General features: G+C 40.8%; 1 protein-coding gene across 2 annotated transcripts in view; it reads left to right on the top strand.

Annotated features, from left to right (window-relative positions):
• The window catches only part of HERC6 (HECT and RLD domain containing E3 ubiquitin protein ligase family member 6), a 64,774-nt gene that overhangs the window by 11,052 nt on the left and 35,581 nt on the right, over window positions 1-18,141 (top strand). For both annotated transcript variants that reach the window (XM_025386517.1, XM_025386516.1), the window contains exons 4-10: window positions 818-1,045; window positions 3,557-3,651; window positions 6,089-6,216; window positions 6,966-7,102; window positions 8,482-8,549; window positions 15,212-15,333; window positions 15,890-15,949. In XM_025386517.1, the coding sequence (XP_025242302.1) occupies window positions 818-1,045; window positions 3,557-3,651; window positions 6,089-6,216; window positions 6,966-7,102; window positions 8,482-8,549; window positions 15,212-15,333; window positions 15,890-15,949 (838 nt within the window). The remainder of the gene's footprint in view (window positions 1-817; window positions 1,046-3,556; window positions 3,652-6,088; window positions 6,217-6,965; window positions 7,103-8,481; window positions 8,550-15,211; window positions 15,334-15,889; window positions 15,950-18,141) is intronic.

Genomic DNA, 18,141 nt, shown 5'->3' with positions numbered 1-18,141 from the left:
GACACAGAAAGACAAATACCTAATGATCTCACTTAGATGTGGTGTCTAAGAAAGTCAAACTCAGCCGGGCGCAGTGGCTCACGCCTGTAATCCCAGCACTTTGGGAGGCCGAGGCGGGTGGATCACTTGAGGTCAGGAGTTCGAGACCAACCTGGCCAACATGGTGAAACCCCGTCTCTACTAAAAAAATACAAAAATTAGCTGGGTGTGGTGGCACACGTTTGTAATCCCAGCTACTCAGGAGCCTGAGACAGGAGAATCACTTGAAAGCAGGAGGTGGAGTTTGCAGTGAGCCAAGATCGCGCCACTGCACTGCGGTCTGCATGACAGAACGAAACTCTGTCTCAAAAAAAAGGAAGTCAAACTCCACAAAAACAGAGTAGAAAGGAAGTTGCCAGGGGCTGGGGGTTTGGGGGAAATCGGAAGATGTGGGTCAAAGGGTACAAACTTTGTTATAAGGTGAATATGTTTTTAATGTACAGCCATGAGACTATATAGTTAATAATAGTGCATTGTATACTTGGACTTTGCTAAGAGGGTAGCTCTTAAGTATTCTCACTGCACACACACAAAGGTAACTATGTGAGGTGATGGATATGTTAATCAGCTGATTGTGACAATCATTTAACAACGTATATGCATTTCAGCACATCATATTGTGTACCTTAAATACATGAAATTTTTATTTGTCAATTATACCTCATTAAAGCCACAAAAAAATTTGTAGAATTACAGTGTAGTTTCTATTTGAATTTGATATTCTAATATGTGTACAATTCTTAATTTCTTGTCTTTGTTTTTGTTTTTGTTTTTGTAGATAGCCAAGTGTTTTCATGGGGAAAGAACAGCCATGGGCAGCTTGGCTTAGGGAAGGAGGTCCCCTCCCAAGCCAGCCCGCAGAGAGTGAGGTCCCTGGAGGGGATCCCCCTGGCTCAAGTGGCTGCCGGAGGGGCTCACAGCTTTGCCCTGTCTCTCTGTGGGACTTCGTTTGGCTGGGGAAGTAACAGTGCAGGGCAGCTGGCCCTCAGTGGGCGTAATGTCCCAGGTAAGGAGATAGTCTTGTTTGTGTAGTAAATCATTCTTTCTTTCCAGTTGGAAGACCAACTTGGCAAAGGGCAGTCTTAACAGTTAAAACAGTGGTTCCCAAACTTGTGACACATTTGAATAACCTAGGGAGCTGTATTAGTTTCTTGTTGTAGAGGTAACAAATCGTCTCAATCCTAGCAGCTTAAAACAACAGAAATGTATTATCATGTGGTTCTGGAGGTTAGAATTCTGACACAGGTCTCACTGTGCTAAAGTCAAGGTGTTAGCAGGTTGCCTTCATCTCTATAGGCTCTGGGGGAGAATCCATTTTCGTGCCTTCCCCAGCTTCTAAAGGCCACCTGCATTAATTGACTCATAGACCTCTTCTTCAAAGCTAGCAGTGGCTGATCAAGTCTTTCTCAAGTCACATTACTTTCACGTAGATTCTTCTGCCTCCCTCTTCCTCAGTTAAAAGACACTTGATTACAGCGTGCTCACCTGGATAATCCAGGTGACTCTCCCTTGTTTTAAGGTCAACGGATTAGCAACTTCAGTTCTGTCAGTTTCGGTAACTTAACATTTACAGGCTCCAGGATTAGGAAGTAGGAGACCATTATTCTTTGGAAGGCCATTATTCTGTCTACTGTGGGATCCTTTAAAAATCCCGATGCCCAGGTCAGACCCCATACCTATTAAATCAGTATGTCTGGGGGTGAAACCCAGAAGCATCCGTCGTCATTAGAGATCTCACAGGTGATTCCAATTTGCAGCAAAGTTTAGAAACTGCTGGATTGGGAGACTGCTAACATTAGGTCAAACAACCAGTTCCTCTAGACAAAAGAAAACTTCTATAAACAACCAGTTCCCCTGAACACAAAACTCTTCAAGATGTACTCCCCACAAACTCCATCCTCCTCTATTCAATTCCTTACATTTGGCTAACATATAGTTAACACCTAACCTGGGCCAGTCCCATGCTGAGCACCTATACCTTGTTTCATTTCATCATTTCAGCATTAGCTAAGTTTTTCTTTCCTTTCCTTTCCTTTCCTTTTCCTTTCCCTCCCCCTCCCCTCCCCTTCTCCCCCTCCCCGCCCCTTCTCCCCCTCCCCTCCCCTTCCCTTCCCATCCTCTCCCCTCCCTTCCCTTCCCGTCCTCTCCCCTCCCTTCCCTTGTCTTCCCTTCTCTCATCTTCCCTTTTCTTTCTTTTTTCTTTTCTTTATTCTTTTCTTTTCTTCAGACAAGGTCTCACTCTGTTGGCCAGGCTGGAGTGCAGTGGTGCGATCTCAGCTCACTGGAATCTCAGCTCTCGAGTAGCTGGGACCACATGCACACATCACCACACCCAGCTAATTTTTGTATTTTTTGTAGTTTCAGGCATGAGGGTCTTGAAGCTTAGCTGTCTAGGTCAATAGCCTTGGGGTTTCACCATGTTGCCCAGGCTGGTTTTGAACTCCTGAGCTCAAGTGATCCACCCGCCTCAATCTCCCAAAGTACTGGGATTACAGGTGTGAGCCACCATGCCCAGCCAGTTTTTCTTTTCAATTTTTATAATACATTTGCAGAGCACCTATCGTGTGACAGAAATATGTGAAAATTGTCAGAATCAATATGGAGTCACTTATTTCAAACCCTAATAAAATGGAGTTGGGAGGCGGGGGGGCGGGGCATGAAGGGAGGATCCTCACACAGATCCGCCTGATAATAACTATCCCAGAGGACTCTACCAAAACCACAACCTTGCAGTTAAGGCCACTTCTATGAGGACATCTTTCCAGTAACAGTGTTTCCGAACTGCAGCCTTGCAAGTAACCTTACTAAATGGCAACCTTGCAGTCAGGGTAGCTTCTGTGAAGACCCTCTCCTAGCAATGGCCAGTGCACATGTCACTGCCTGCAATAAGTCCTTGTAACCAATGAACTTCTGTTTCAAAATAAGCTTCGTGTATTTTTCCTTTTTGCCTTTAGAAGTTCCCGCTTGCCTCAACCTTCCCAGATATGCCCATGGCCTGCTATGACATGCATATCCTGGATTGTAATCCCATCATTCATTCCCAAATAAACTTGTTCTTTGAGAGCCTCTCTGTTGTTATTTTAAGTTGACAAATGAATACAACACAATGGCAGTAGTATCAGGCATGAGGGTCTTGAAGTTTAGCTTTTTAGGTCAATAGCCTCGGGCATTCCAGAAGATGAGATAGCTTCCAGAAATAAATGTTAAAGGGCACTTAATTTTTTCTTTCCCAAGGTAGGGTTTTTCCTCTGTCTTATACTTTGGATTGTTTACTTTTAAAATTATGTTAATGAATTATAAAAATAATAAAAGATATAAAAGATACCCCTTACATGAAAAATATAAAAAGATATTAAAAATATAAATACTCATGAAATCTGAAAAGTGTGTTAGTGAATTTTAAGAATAATAAAATATATCTGTTACATAAAAAAATATAAAAAGATATTAAAATGTAAATAGTCATGAAATCTGAGTCTGTTTCTTATACTCTAGAGATGCTGCTTTCTTTCAACAGTGCAAAGCAACAAGCCTCTCTCAATTGGTGCACTGAAGAATCTAGGTGTGATTTATATCAGCTGTGGTGACGAGCACACTGCGGTGCTTATCCAGGTAATCTAAAATGTGTTGCTATTTTTTTAAGTTCCAGAGAAATGTTAACAAGGTACATATGTACTAATTATTGTTGAAAGCCAGAGACCTTAGCCCATTTGGGCCACTATAACAAAATACCATAAAAAGAGTGGCTTATAAACAGCAGAGACCTATTTCTCATAGTTCTGGAGGCTGGAAAGTCCAAAATCAAGGTGCCAGCAGATTTGATGTCTGATGAGGGCCAAACTTCTCATTCATAGATACCATATTTTCACAGTGTCCTCACATAGTGAAGGGGGTGAGGGGTCCTTCTTGGGTCTCTTTTGTGAAGGCACTAATCCCATTCATGAGGGTTCTGCCTTCATGACCTAATCATCTATCAAAGGCCCCATCTCCTAATATCATGGCATTGCGGGTTAGGATTTCAGCCTATGAATTCTGGGGGGATGCAGACATTCAGACTGTAGCATAAGATATATATACTAATATCTAGACAGAGCCATTCAGTGTACACATATCTAAAGAGGAGATGTGAACCAAATATAAATCATAAGGTTTTCAAGAAATCTATAACAAAAGCTAATTTCAGCTTTAGGAAGTATCTTTAGATACCTACTAAATTAGGTTAATAGCCGGGTGGGGTGGCTCACGCCTATAATCCCAGCACTTTGGGAGGCCGAGATGGGCAGATCACGAGGTCAGAAGTTCAAGACCAGCCTGGCCAACATAGTGAAATCCCATCTCTACTAAAAATACAAAAATTAGCTGGGCGTGGTGATGGGCACCTGTAGTCCCAGTTACTTGGGAGGCTGAGGCAGGAGAATCAATTGAACCCAGGAATCAGAGGTTGCAGTGAGCCAAGATCTTGCCACCACACTCCAGCCTGGTTGACACAGCGAGACTCTCCTGTCTACAAAAAAAGGTAAATACAGGAACTAATCCCTTTTAGCAATTATTATTATTATTATTATTGTTTTTTTATTTTTGAGACAGAGTCTTGCTCTGTTGCTCAGGTTGGAGTACAGCGGTACAATCTCGGCTCACTGCAACAACCGCCTTCCAGGTTCAAGCAATTCTCCTGCCTCAGCCTCCCAAGTGGCTGGGATTACAGGCGCCTGCCACCATGCTAGGCTAATTTTTGTATTTTTAGTGGAAACAGGTTTTCACCATGTTGACCAGGCTGGTATTGAACTCCTGACCTCAAATAATCCACCCACTTCAGCCTCCCAAAGTGTTGAGATTACAGGCATGAGCCACTGTGCCAGGCCCCTTTAGTAATTATTCATCGACAATGTGATTCTACACATAAAAATTATTATAGAAGCAACAAAGTAATTCTTACAGTTTTCAATAACCCACTTTACAGACTAGAATATTATTTAATTTCATTTCTTGCTTGGCATAGTTACGACCCAGCTTCCTGAATGTTTTCTTCCCATTCTTGTCCTTACCATACAATATATTCCAAAGGGATGGATTCCTTCTGGAGCCATAAGGAATAGACTTGAAAACTGCTTGTGTAGTTGAAATGTTTGCTTAAAAACTATATGCCCCCAATTATTTTTATTGTTTGTTTTAAATGCATATCTTAAATTAGAAAACCCTCAATTGTTTGGATTATATTATTCATAATATAAAGAATAAATAGAATTAAATAGAATAAATAGAAATAAAGAGAAAGCTAGAGTTGTTTGTAATCATAGAATATTTTGGGAAGACAGTATTTTTAGGAAAATGCTCAAATAAATTCAACCTCATACTTAAATGTTGGTTTTACTCTTGAACCAGTGAATTCGTCCACCTATTCATTCAATAAAGACTAATTGTACCAATAAGTACCTAATTCTTTCCTTTTCCAGCTTTATTATGGTACAGTTGACAAATAAAAATTGTGTATGTTTATGCTGTACAAAGTGATGTTTTGATCCATGTGTACATTGTGAAATGATTACCATAATCAAGCTAGTTAACATATGCATCACCTCACAGAATTATCTTTTTTTCTGGTTAGAATCTTTAAGATCTGCTCTCTTAGTAATTTTCATATATGAAACACATTATTAACTCTAGTCACCATGCTGTACAATACATCACCAAGGTGCCCAGTTTTTAAGGAAATGCTAATGATGTTTTTTTTTTAATTGTGTAGAGATGGGGTCTTGCTGTATTGGCCAGGCTAGTCTCAAACTCCTGGCCTCAAGCAATCCTCCTGCCATAGCCTCCCAAAGTGCTGGGATTACAGGTGTGAGCTAGTGTGCCTGACCCCAGCGATTTTTCATGTTTAATGTGTTAACTCAACATACACTATTAGAAAGAATAAAGGATCTCTCCTATTTATGTAGAGCTTGTGTTTCACAGAGTGCTCCCATATTAACTCTTGTAAGACACTTAATCAGTAAGCTTTTAGTTACCTTTTTAAACCTGAAATTAATTTGATTCTTCCTTTGCTAAGCAGGATGGGAAAGTGTTCACATTTGGAGACAATAGCTCTGGACAGCTGGGATACAGCCCCACTCCTGAGGAGAGAGGTCCACAACTTGTGGAAAGAATTGATGGCCTAGTTTCGCAGATAGATTGCGGAAGGTAATAGGCTTCTTCTTCTTCTTTTTCTTAGCATGTGTAGAAAGTGTTATATTTTATTACTTAGAAATGACTCACATGGAATGTTATCAAACCTTAAAACCCTAAAATATATGGTTGCTGTTTTTATAGAGCATTTTCCTGCCTGAAAATTTACTTATTTCAAATATAGTTTAATCTTTCAGTTTTTAATCTTTATTCTAGGTATTTTATTTATTTAATAAGAAATAATTGGAAGTCTACTGTGTAGAGAACACTGTACCAGGTGCTGGAGGATGGGAAGTAGATTGATAAAAATAGCAGAGCTTTCCTGCTTAAGTTGATAAGACAAAATTAAAGTAAATTAATCTCATGATGCAGAAGAAGAATAATATATATATTTACATATATATTCACAGTTCTGCATAACCTAATTATGAGGACACTTTGAGTGTTTAAATATCTACCCAATACATTAAAAAAAAAACAAAAAAATAGAAATGCCTGCATTTAAAACACAAATGATAGAAACCATAGTAAAGAACCATCAATAACATTCTATTTTTAGGATTAATAGTAAGTTAATATTGACTGGCCGTCTGCTTAGCCACATCCTTTGAAGCCCTCTACCACTGATACTGTGATAAGGGAGCTGGGTGCTTAGTAAAAGCAAATTGGTTTTTTGTGTTTGTTATTTTATGTTAAGGGACATCATCTTTCTCAAAAGCCATGAGTGCCTTAGTCTTCATTATGGTGTTTTCTCTCTCCTGTAGTTATCACACCCTTGCATATGTGCACACCACTGGTCAAGTGGTATCTTTTGGTCATGGACCAAGTGACACAAGCAAGCCAACTCATCCAGAGGCCCTGACAGAGAACTTTGACATTAGATGCCTGATTTCTGCTGAAGGTATGAATCCCACTAATTCATGATTTTGTGTTCATCAGTGCCACTGGAGGAGAACTAGTATCTTTCAAAGGATCCTACAGAACTGTAGTTTCCCTAGTACTTTTATTTTTTTTTGAGACAGAGTTTCACTCTTGTTGCCCAGGCTGGAGTGCAATGACCTGATCTCGGCTCACCACAATCTCCGCCTCCCAGGTTCAAGCGATTCTCCTGCCTCAGTCTCCTGAGTAGCTGGGATTACAGGCATGTGCCACCAAGCCTGGCTAATTCTGTATTTTTAGTAGAGATGGGGTTTCTCCATGTTGATCAGACTGGTCTTGAACTCCCGACCTCAGGTGATCTACCTGCCTCAGCCTCCTAAAGTGCTGGGATTACAGGCGTGAGCCACCGCACCTGGCTGTACTTTTACTTTATATATACACACACACACACACACACACACACACACACATATACATATACACATACACACACATATATATATGCACTACATATATATACACATACACACACATATGCACTACATATATATACACACACACATACACATATACACATACACATATATATGTGTACATATACACACACACATATATATGTGTGTGTATGTGTATATGTATATGTGTGTGTGTATATATATATGTAGTGCATTTTTTTCTTATGCAGTGAATCTTAGGGTATTTGGTAATCATTTCTAAAGATTAAGGTAAGTTCAAGACCAGCCTGGCCAACATGGTGAAACCCGTCTCTACTAAAAATACAAAAATTAGCCGGGCGTGGTGGTGCAAACCTGCAATCTCAGCTACTCGGGAGGCTGAGGCAGGAGAACTGCTTGAACCGAGGAGGTGGAGGTTGCAGTGAGCTGAGATCGTCCAGCCTGGGCAACAGCGTGAGATTCTGTCTCAATAAAATAAAATAAAATAAAATAAAATAAAATAAAATAATAAAATTAAAAAGATTAAGGTAATACAGAAGAGGATCCTAACTTGATTACGTAAGCATCAGAACAATACACTTTTTTTTTTCCATAAAGTGAAAGCAAGTTTATTAAGAAAGTAAAGAAGCAACCAGAACAATGCACTTTTATGTATTTAATCAAATGTCTTCTAAAGCATGGCCACATGGCTGCATTATGCAAGTGCATGAAAAACTAAATTTTAGACTAAGTGAATATATGACATGTAATCTGATCAAAACTGATCTTTTATTTCAATATGATGGGAGGGAAAAAAAGAAAAAAATTAATCTTTTATGCATTTATAGTCAAAATCCGTTTAGGAGAATATAAATTGCCAGTAAGTAAGTAAATTTGGCTTGGTAATACATCAGATTTATTTTTACTTCTAAAAACTCTTAAGCATGGATTTATGACTCTCTTTTAGACCTCGTGGATGTTCAAGTCAAACACATTTTTGCTGGAACATATGCCAACTTTGTGACAACTCATCAGGTATCTATTATACTTTTTGTTCCTCTTAAAAATTATTTTTTCTCAAGATATCACAGCAGTATTTGAAATACTGTATTATTCATATATATTCAGGCATTTTACTAAAACAATAAGGTCCTGTATTAGAATGCTTATGAAAAAATATTACATAATTCTCATTTCCTTATTTGTTAACTTTCCTAACAGATTAGACACCCCCCCGCCCACCACCATTTCAGATTTCTTTTTTCTTTATTGGTAAGTGTGTATGTTTGAATTTGCATTATGTAAGTGCACATACACACGTAACTTTTGTCAACAGCAGCTGTTTCCATCTTAAGGAGGGAACTGAATTTTCCCTGTCCAGGACTGTGAAGAAAGGGTTTCGAAGGTGTCCTGTAGGGAGTTCCCCAGTGGCACCTCCTTCAACGGGAGGATTGCCGTGTGTGAGTGTGCAGGGGTGTGTGTGAAGGGGGTGGTGTGCAGCGTCTCAGCTGTCCTCTATTGCAAGGGTCACATCATCAAGTCCCCAACTCAAGTTTATTGCTTAATAAAATTAATGGTGATAGATAACAATAATGACTCATTTTAACTGCAGTCACCATGTGTCAGGCAGCAGTCGAAGTCCTTCAAATGGATCAAGATGTTTAATGCTCATATCAACTCTTGTTGATTTTATTTTTCACATTTTACTGCTGAAAAAGCTGAGTCTCAGAGAGGTGAATTTATGCAAAGTTGCACTGTTAGTAAGTGGTAGAGCTGGATTCGCATCCAGGCAGTCTAACCCCATAGCTTACACCATTATCCACCATGCTATAGTGCCTTCCTAATTGTTAACAGGAGGGATTTTATTATTACATTTCTGGGTGAGTTCTGAAGTGTTTTTATGGAAACAAAAGCCTTCATAGTTATTTTTGTAATTTGTACTTTTTCCTGTTATCAGGAATGTTACTTGATGTTTAGAACATTCCTGATAACAGGAAAAAGTACAAATTAGAAACATAATAGACCCTTTCTATAGTCCCTGGCACAGAAAGTGGTCAGAGGCGAAGGTTTCTGTGCTGCTGGGATAGTTAGGAGACTATACTTTGGTTGCTCTATCATAGCCGTTCAATCAGCCGCTCAACAAAAATTGAGACCCTTTTATATATCAGGCTCTGCTTTTGGTGCCTGGGACAAAAGTGAATAATACACACAAGGTTACCCTCATTCATAGCATTTGGACTCCATAGGCAGGGCCGGACCATAAATATGTGAATGCAAAATAAATAAGATTGTATTAGGGGCCCAGCACGGTGCCTCATGCCTGTAATCCCAGCACTTTGGGTGACCGAGGCAGGTGGATCACTTGAGGTCTGGAGCTCGAGACCAGCCTGGCCAATGTGGCGAAATGCCATCTCTAGTAAAAATACAAAAACTAGCCGGGCATGGTGGCATGAGCTACTTGGGAGGCTGAAGCGGGAGAATTGCCTGAACCCAGCTACTCGGGAGGCTGAGGCAGGAGAATCGCTTGAACCCAGGAGGTGGAGGTTATAGTGAGCTGAGATTGTGCCACTGTACTGCAGCCTGGGGCACAGAGCAACACTCTGTCTCAAGAAAAAAAAAATTACATTAGACAGTGACAAGTACTCTGAAGAAAACAAATCAATTGTTTGAGATTGATGAGGTGGTGTTCTTTAGAAAAGCCTGTCAGAAAAGGCCTTGTAGAGGCTGTGACAGTTGAGCAGAGATTTTAGCCATGCTTAGGTCCAGAGAAAGAATGCACAGAGCAGAGGGAACTGCACACAGAAAGACTACGAGGCAAGAATGAGTTTGGTGTGTGTGACAGAAGGCCAGTGAGGCAGAACCATAGGAAGAAAGGATGAAGAGCTCTACAAGATGGAGCCAGTTCTGTAAGCTGGGGTCAGCTATGTGAGGGGGGAACCGATCAGAAATGTGCTTGGAAAGGAGACCTAGAGACTGAGCTGGATATGTGAATGCGGGGCTCAGGAAGGGTGCTGGCAATGCAATATAAACACGGCAGTCATCAAACCACAGATGGGATTTAAAGCCAGGGACCTGGATGAAAGCTCACCAAGAGAGAGAGTGCAAATGAGAAAAGAAGGGGGACAAAATCAAGCATCTCCATTAGAGGTCAGACAGTGGAGGATCCAGAAAAACAGATTAAGAAGGACCAGTTTCTGAGGAAAGGAAAATCGGGAGAGGCTGGCCAAACAAGCCAAGAGAAGAAAGCACCCGTTCGGAGGTCCTCTCTTTTGTTTTTGTTTGTTTGTTTGGTTGGTTGGTTGGTTGTTTTTTTGTTTGTTTTGAGACAGGGTCTCACTCTGTTACCCAGGCTGGAGTCTTGGCTCACTGCAGCCTCAAATTCCTAGGCGTAAGCCATCCTCCCACCTCAGCCTCCCGAGTAGCCAGGGCTACAGGCTCACACCACAATGCCCAGCTAATTTTTGTATTTTTTTTGTAGAGATGGGGATTGCCGTGTTGCTCAGGCTGGTCTTGAACTCTTGAGCTCAAGTGATCTGCCCACCTTGGCCTGGCAAAGTGCTGGGATTACAGGTGTGCACCACTGTGCCTGGCTCCCAGTAGTACCTCTTATCTACAGTTTTGCTTTTCACAGTTTCAGTTACCCACATTCAACTGTGGTCTAAAAATACTGAATGGAGAATTCTGAAATAAACAACTTGTAAATTTTAAATCACATGTTCTGGGTGGCATGATGAAATCTCACGCCATTCCACTTCATCCCTTCATCACAAGAAGTAGGGTGAATACAGTATAATAAGCTATTTTGAGAGAAAGAGAGGGGCACCACATTTACATATGTTTTATTACAGTAAATTGTTATAATTGTTTCATTTTATTAGTTGTTGGTATTAATCTTTTACTGTGCTTGATTTATACATTAAAGTTGATCATATGTATGGATGAATAGGAAAAAACATAGTCTGTATGGGGTTTGGTACTATTTATGGTTTCAGGCATCCACTGGGGGTCTTGGTGGATACAATACACACATCCCCCATGGATAAGGGGGACTGCTGTATTTCCAGAAGGAGAAAGTGGCCAGTTCTGTCAAATACAGCCGAGTGGTCAAGTAAGAGGAGTGCATAGTTTACTTTTGCTTTGGTAAGATTGTGTTATTGCAAAGGAGAGAGAAGGAAACCTGACCCGAGTGGGCCAGACAGAGAATAGAAGGGGAACAAGTGCAAACAATGCCTCTGACAGCTCTGAGAAATTTTGATGTGAAGGAGAGTAGAGAACTGTGGGAGGGTTTCTCATGCTGCACAAGAAAGAGTGAATAGGCCGGGTGTGGTGGCTCACGCCTGTAATCCCAGCACTTGGGGAGGCCGAGGCAGGTGGATCATGAGGTCAGGAGTTCAAGACCAGCCCGGGCAATATGGTGAAACCCCATCTCTATTAAAAATACAAAAATTAGCCAGGCATGGTGGTGGGCACCTGTAATCCCAGCTACTTGGGAGGCTGAGGCAGAGAATGGCGTGAACCCGGGAGGCAGAGGTTGCAGTGAGCCGAAATTGTGCCACTGCACTCCAGCCTAGGCAACAGAGCGAGACTCCATCTCAAAAAAAAAAAAAAAAAAAAAGAAAGAAAAGAAAGAGAAGGAAAGAGTGAAAAATTGCAGAAGCAATGTCTGAGAGTAGGAGAGAGGAAGCAGAATCTAACGCATGATTGAGGGGTATGAACAGATGTATTTATTCTGCTGTAATAAGAAACATGCAGGTGCAGGTAGGTTAATGGTGGGAAGGTGATTAGTTCTTGCTTAGTTGCTTCAATTTTCAGTGATGCATAAGGCAAGGTCCCCATCTAAGCATGAGCAAGCAGAGGAGTATGAAAGGTTTAGGAAGAAAAGAAAGGGTTGCGACAGTTGTCTTAGAGAGGGAAAAAGCAGGTAGCCTTGGAATCCAATAGACAGTGTCAGGTGCCCATTTGAAATCTGTGGTCATAGGCTTAAAGTGAAATCAGTCTGCACAGTTGTGCAGCTTTCTCCAGTGATGTTAGGCTGCCTCAGTTGGATTTTGGAGTAATTCAGAGTCAAGTTTAATTACAGATGGAATTTTGCTAGGTAAGTACAATAGGAAATGGACAAAAGAGTTATAGGTGTGATTATAGTGATGAACCATGGAATTTAACCTGGGTGAGGGGGACAAAAGAGGGTGATGAATCATGGACGAACAACAGGGCTAATGAATTGGAGATCCCGGTGCACAAAAGAATCTTGGACTGCGGGTTTTACTCTAAAGGAGGTGAATCTGAAAGATGATGTATGATGGTCAGAGAAGAGAACATTTCCGGTAGAAATTTAGAAGATGGAACAATTAATAATTATAACATCCAGCTTCTCACCTATATCTAGGGCAGTGGTTTTCAACTAGGGGTGATTTCGTGCTCCGGGAAACATTTGGCAATGTCTGGAGACATTGTAGTTTGTCATAACTAGGGGAGAGCATGGTGTTGGGAGTGGCTGCTACTGACATCTGATAGGCAGAGGCCAGTGATGCCACTAAACATCCTATGATACACAGGACAACTGCTCACAACAGAGTTATCTGACCCAAAATATCAATAGTGTCAGTTTAGAAACCCTGATCCAGGGCATGTGTGGCTGCGGTGGAGCAGAGGAAAAGATTGAAGATGATTAGGAATTGAAAGATGAAGATGGGAGATAGATAATGTTCATCAGTTCTGAAGTTACCAAGAGCGAGGGCAGGAAGGGTGACCATGGGAATCGTGCTGTGAGGAAGACAGTCAGCAAGGTGCCAAAGCTTTCGATGAATGAAGAGGAGTGACCAGGACATTGGGAGAAGATTACAAAAGAAGAGGAGGTAGATGACATAGTCTCGTGCCGTGCATTTGGGAGGAGCTAGGGATTTTGAAGCAGAAAATAAAGAAATGGTATGTAAGTGCCAAGAGGGAGCACCTCATTGTCCCAAGTTTCCTGGGATGTGGGGGAAAAAAAACTTCCTCTTGATCAAACTACAGGGAAAACCCAGGACTCAGATCAAGAAGCTGAAGGGAACTTTAAGAGCCGTGGTTACCTGTCTTTTTCAAGGGGTCTTTTATTTCAGCATTAAACCAAAATGATGCAGGATTTCCTGACTCATAACAAGTGCAGTGGAGGCATAGGTATAAGTTAGAGCACCAATGCCTCTGGAAGACTATGTTGAAAATGGATTTTTCTTTCCAGACAGTGATTTTTGACACCCCTGGCTGGGTTATTTGCTCTAAAGTATTATATAGAACGATGGTTCTCAAAGTGTGGTCCCCAAACCAGCAGCATCAGCATCACTGGAGAATTTGTTAGATGCAAATTCTTATGCTCTACCCTGATCCACTGAATCAGAAACTATGGGGTGGAGCCCAGCAATCTACTTTAACAAGCCCACCAGAATCACCCACCAGGTGATTTGGATGCACTTAACAATTTGAGAGTTACAGACATAAAAGTAAACACTTGTGGGTGAATAAAGGGAACAAGAAAACCGATTATTGAGTGCCTGTTATAAACCCAAAGCTTTTTATACCTGCTATAATTGAATCTTAACAAGAACCCAGAGAGGTAGGTATTATTATCTTTTTATTTATTGTGGTAAAATATATATAAATGCAATTTGCCATTTTAATCATTTTAAGTATACAATGTAGTGACAGTGACATTAATTACTTTCATAATATTGTGCAACTCTCACCACTATCCACCTCATCCAACTCTAAGGCTTTTTCATCACCCCAAACAGAAATTCTGTAACTATTAAATAATAACTCCCCATTCCCCCTCTCCGCCCCCAGCTTTAGGTAATCTTGAATCTACCTTCTGTCTCCATGAATGTGCCTATTCTAGATACTTCATATAAGTAGAATCATACAATATTTGTCATTTTGCATCTGGCTTATTTCACTAGCTTGTCTTCAAAATTCATCCATGTTGTGTAGCATGTGTCAGAATTTCATTCCTTTGTTTTTTTTGTTGTTGTTTGTTTTTTGTTTTTTGTTTTTTTTTGAGATGGAGCTTCACGCTTGTTGCCCAGGCTGGAGTGCAATGGCACGATCTCATCTCACTGCAACCTCCACCTCCCAGGCTCAAGCGTCCTGCCTCCGCCTCCTGAGTAGCTGGGATTACAGGTGACCACCACCATGCCTGGCTAATTTTTTGTATTTTTAGTAGAGACAAGGTTTCACCATGTTGACTGGGCTGGTCTCAAACTCCTGACCTCAGGTGATCCGCCCACCTCAGCCTCCCAAAGTGCTGGGATTGCAGGCATGAGCCACTGTGCTCGGCCAGAATTTCATTCCTTTAAGGTTGAATAATATTCATTTTTATGTATATTTTAAAAATCTATTCATCTGTTGACGGACATGAGTTGTTTCCATCTTTTGGCTACTGTGAATAATGCTGCAATGAATATTGATTTACAAGTATCTGTTCGAAGCCCTGTGTTCATTTTTTTTTTTTTTTTAATGATGAAACTAAGGCTCAAACCAAGCAAACTGGCCCAGGCTCGGAGGTGGAATAGCCCTACTATTGGTCTGACGCCAAAGTTCCTCCCACCAAATGCTACCACCCAAGATGGCAGGGCCTATTTACCACCCATGCCAGATGATTTACTGTGTAATTTACTACTGAATGTGTGTGTTCCTGATCATTCTTGTTTTTTCCTTCCCTGAAGGATACTAGTTCCACAAGTGCTCCCGGGAAAACCCTGCCAGAAATAAGCCGAATTAGCCAGTCCATGGCAGAAAAATGGATAGCAGTGAAAAGAAGAAGTACTGAATGTGACGTGGCTAAAAGGTGGCTCTGTCTGATAAGTTATAAGCCACTTTTATCTGGTTCTGAGGCTTTGGTAATTTTATCCTAAGATAGAGGTTTTGGTTTTGTTGTGAAGGTATTTGTTATTTGACCATGATTCTCTTCTACAGCCTCTAAGTGTGACTAGTTCATCAATGTACTCATTTATAGATATATGGAGGACATGTGATGTCCCAGGTGCCTATACTAGGTGAGGGAGTTGCAGGAGTGAATCAAAAAAGCTCACAAAGCCATCAATAAGGTGGACTGTTTTCATATCTTCATAGTTTACCCTTTGGAGTTTTATGAGTTTTGGTCTTCACAGGGATAGGCGTTAGTTAAACCTACATGACTTGAACAAATCAACTGTGAAATGTTTTGGTGAGATTTAGAAATAATATGAACAAAATATACCCAGGATTTGGGAGACTCTTAAGAGAGTAGTTATTTTCATTAATAATGATTCCACATCATCATTTACTTATTCAGACATAATAAGATTTTTAAAAGGCATGCTTTATGGTATGTTGTGACTTATCCCTTGTTATTACTTTTACAGTGAAATTAGAATGATATTTTCATCTCCTGCTTGTCTGACGGCGAGTTTTTTAAAGAAAAGGTAATACTTACATAAGATTTACCTTCATTTAAAACACTGGAAAATATTTAAAATGAAATGTTTCAAGTAGGTTTGATTTGCGAATTTTGTTATTCTTGCTCACAAAGTCCAACACAGAGAACTCTGTAGGTTGTTATAGAATTCTTTCATTTTATAAAGTAATTTTCTGTTAGACCACCGTAAGTTGTAATTCCTAATTAATATTGTTTACTTCCTTCATACCACTTTACTCTGTTGTCTGACTAGAAGGAATGGTGTTTTTTCAGGATCTTTGTATATATAAGGGATTGACTAAATCTCACATTGCTTTAGTACTTAGAAGCCAAGAGTAAGTACACTTTACCATTTTTACTGTGTACGATCAATTAAAAAATAGATCTTATTTATGTTGTCTTTAACTCACTGCTACAGAAGAAAATCTGATTTCACTCCTATTTGGTTTAACATTTGGTCTGATCCAATAGTTGAAAAAATTCCTGTAATGCTCAATATTTGAGTCTTCTATTTCTGCTCCTTCCTCCAAGCTCTCCAGTATGGCACCTGGGTGTAAAAGGGAAGAGAAGGAGAAATAGCAGTGTAAAGGGTCTTAGGCTGCCCTCTGCCTCTTTGGAGATTGATGCCTTGCTGATCTGTCTGCAGCTGGTGTAACTCATATGGGTTCTCCTTTGCTTGGTCCTCTCTCATTAACGCGGCCTTAAGTTTGCTCACTGGTTCAAAATATGGTGATACACATCTTGTACCCACTCCTGGCCACTAGGTGGTACTCACTTAACCCTTGTTGCTATTACTTGCCCTTGTACAACCCCCTTGGCAGTCCCAATAGTTCTTAACCCAGCTGCATTCTCAGTCAGCTTGTGGGACTAGAGGAACTGTTGGATACCAACAATTTCACCTCAGGCTAATTCTTACTGCATGTGGGAAAATCTTTTCTATGTGAAAATTATTTTCTTCCGAATGTGAAAAAGTATCTATGCTCACTTCCCAGAAGTGAGGAACTCCTAAGATGTCAAAGGCTGCAAAAGAGAATATATTTTAAGGGGGAAATTTATAATGCTTTGTTTTAGTACTTACATAAATATTTTAGCCCTAATATTACTATCAATAAGTTAATCTAGCAAGGAGAAAATATTTCTTTCTTTTTTATTATTTATTTATTTATTTAGAGACGAGGTCTCACTCTATCGCCCAGGCCAGAGTGCAGTGGTACAGCTCGGCTCACTGCAACCTCCACCTCCCGAGTTCAAGCTATTCTCCTGCCTCGGCCTCCCAAATAGCTGGGATTACAGGTGTGTGCTACCACACCCAACTAATTTTTTATATTTTTTTGGTAGAGATGGGGTTTCACCATGTTGACTAGGTTGGTCTCGAGCTCGTGACCTCAAGTGATCTACCCACCTCGGCCTCCCAAAGTGCTGAGATTACTGGCATGAGCCACCGCGCCCAGCCTCTTTTTAAAATTTTTATTATTTTTATTTATATTTTTGAGACAGAGTCTCACTCTGTCACCCAGGCTTGAGTGCAGTGGTGTGATCTGTGCTCACTACAGCCTCTGCCTCCTGGGTTCATGTGATTCTTCCACCTCAGCCTCCTGAGTTGCTGAGATTACAGGCATGCGCCAACATGCCCAGCTAATTTTTTTGTAGTTTTTGTAGAGACGGGGTTTCACCACGCTGGGCCAGGCTGATCTCGAACTACTGACCTCAAGTGATCCACCCACCTCAGCCTCCCAAAGTGCTGGGATTACAGGCCTGAGCCACTATGCCTGGCATTTTTGTTTGTTTTGTTTTGTTTTGTTTAATGTTTAGAGATGGGGTCTTGCACTGTTGCCCATGCTGTAATGCAGTAGTTTGATCATAGCTCACTGTAGCCTTGAACTCCTGGGCTTGAGCTATCCTCCCACCTCAGCCTCCGGAGTAGCTGAGACTACAGGTGTGCACCACCGTGCCTGGCTAATTTTTATTTTTTTATTTTTTTGTAGAGACAAGGTCTCTTCTGTGCTGTCCAGGCTGGTCTCTTGAACTCCTGGCTTCAAGTAATCCTCCCACTTTGGCCTCCCAAAGTGTTGGAATTATAGGCATGACCCACTGCAGCTGGCATACAACATTTGATAATGCATTATTTAAAAATTATTAGGCTTATTGAATGCTGGCCTCTCAAATATCACTAAAACAACTTGTTGATAAGACAGGCCA

This window comes from Theropithecus gelada, chromosome 5, assembly GCF_003255815.1.
Source record: "Theropithecus gelada isolate Dixy chromosome 5, Tgel_1.0, whole genome shotgun sequence".
Taxonomy (NCBI): domain Eukaryota; kingdom Metazoa; phylum Chordata; class Mammalia; order Primates; family Cercopithecidae; genus Theropithecus; species Theropithecus gelada.
The sequence above is the reverse complement of the archived record's forward strand: the minus strand, read 5'-3'. Positions and strand labels throughout refer to the sequence as shown.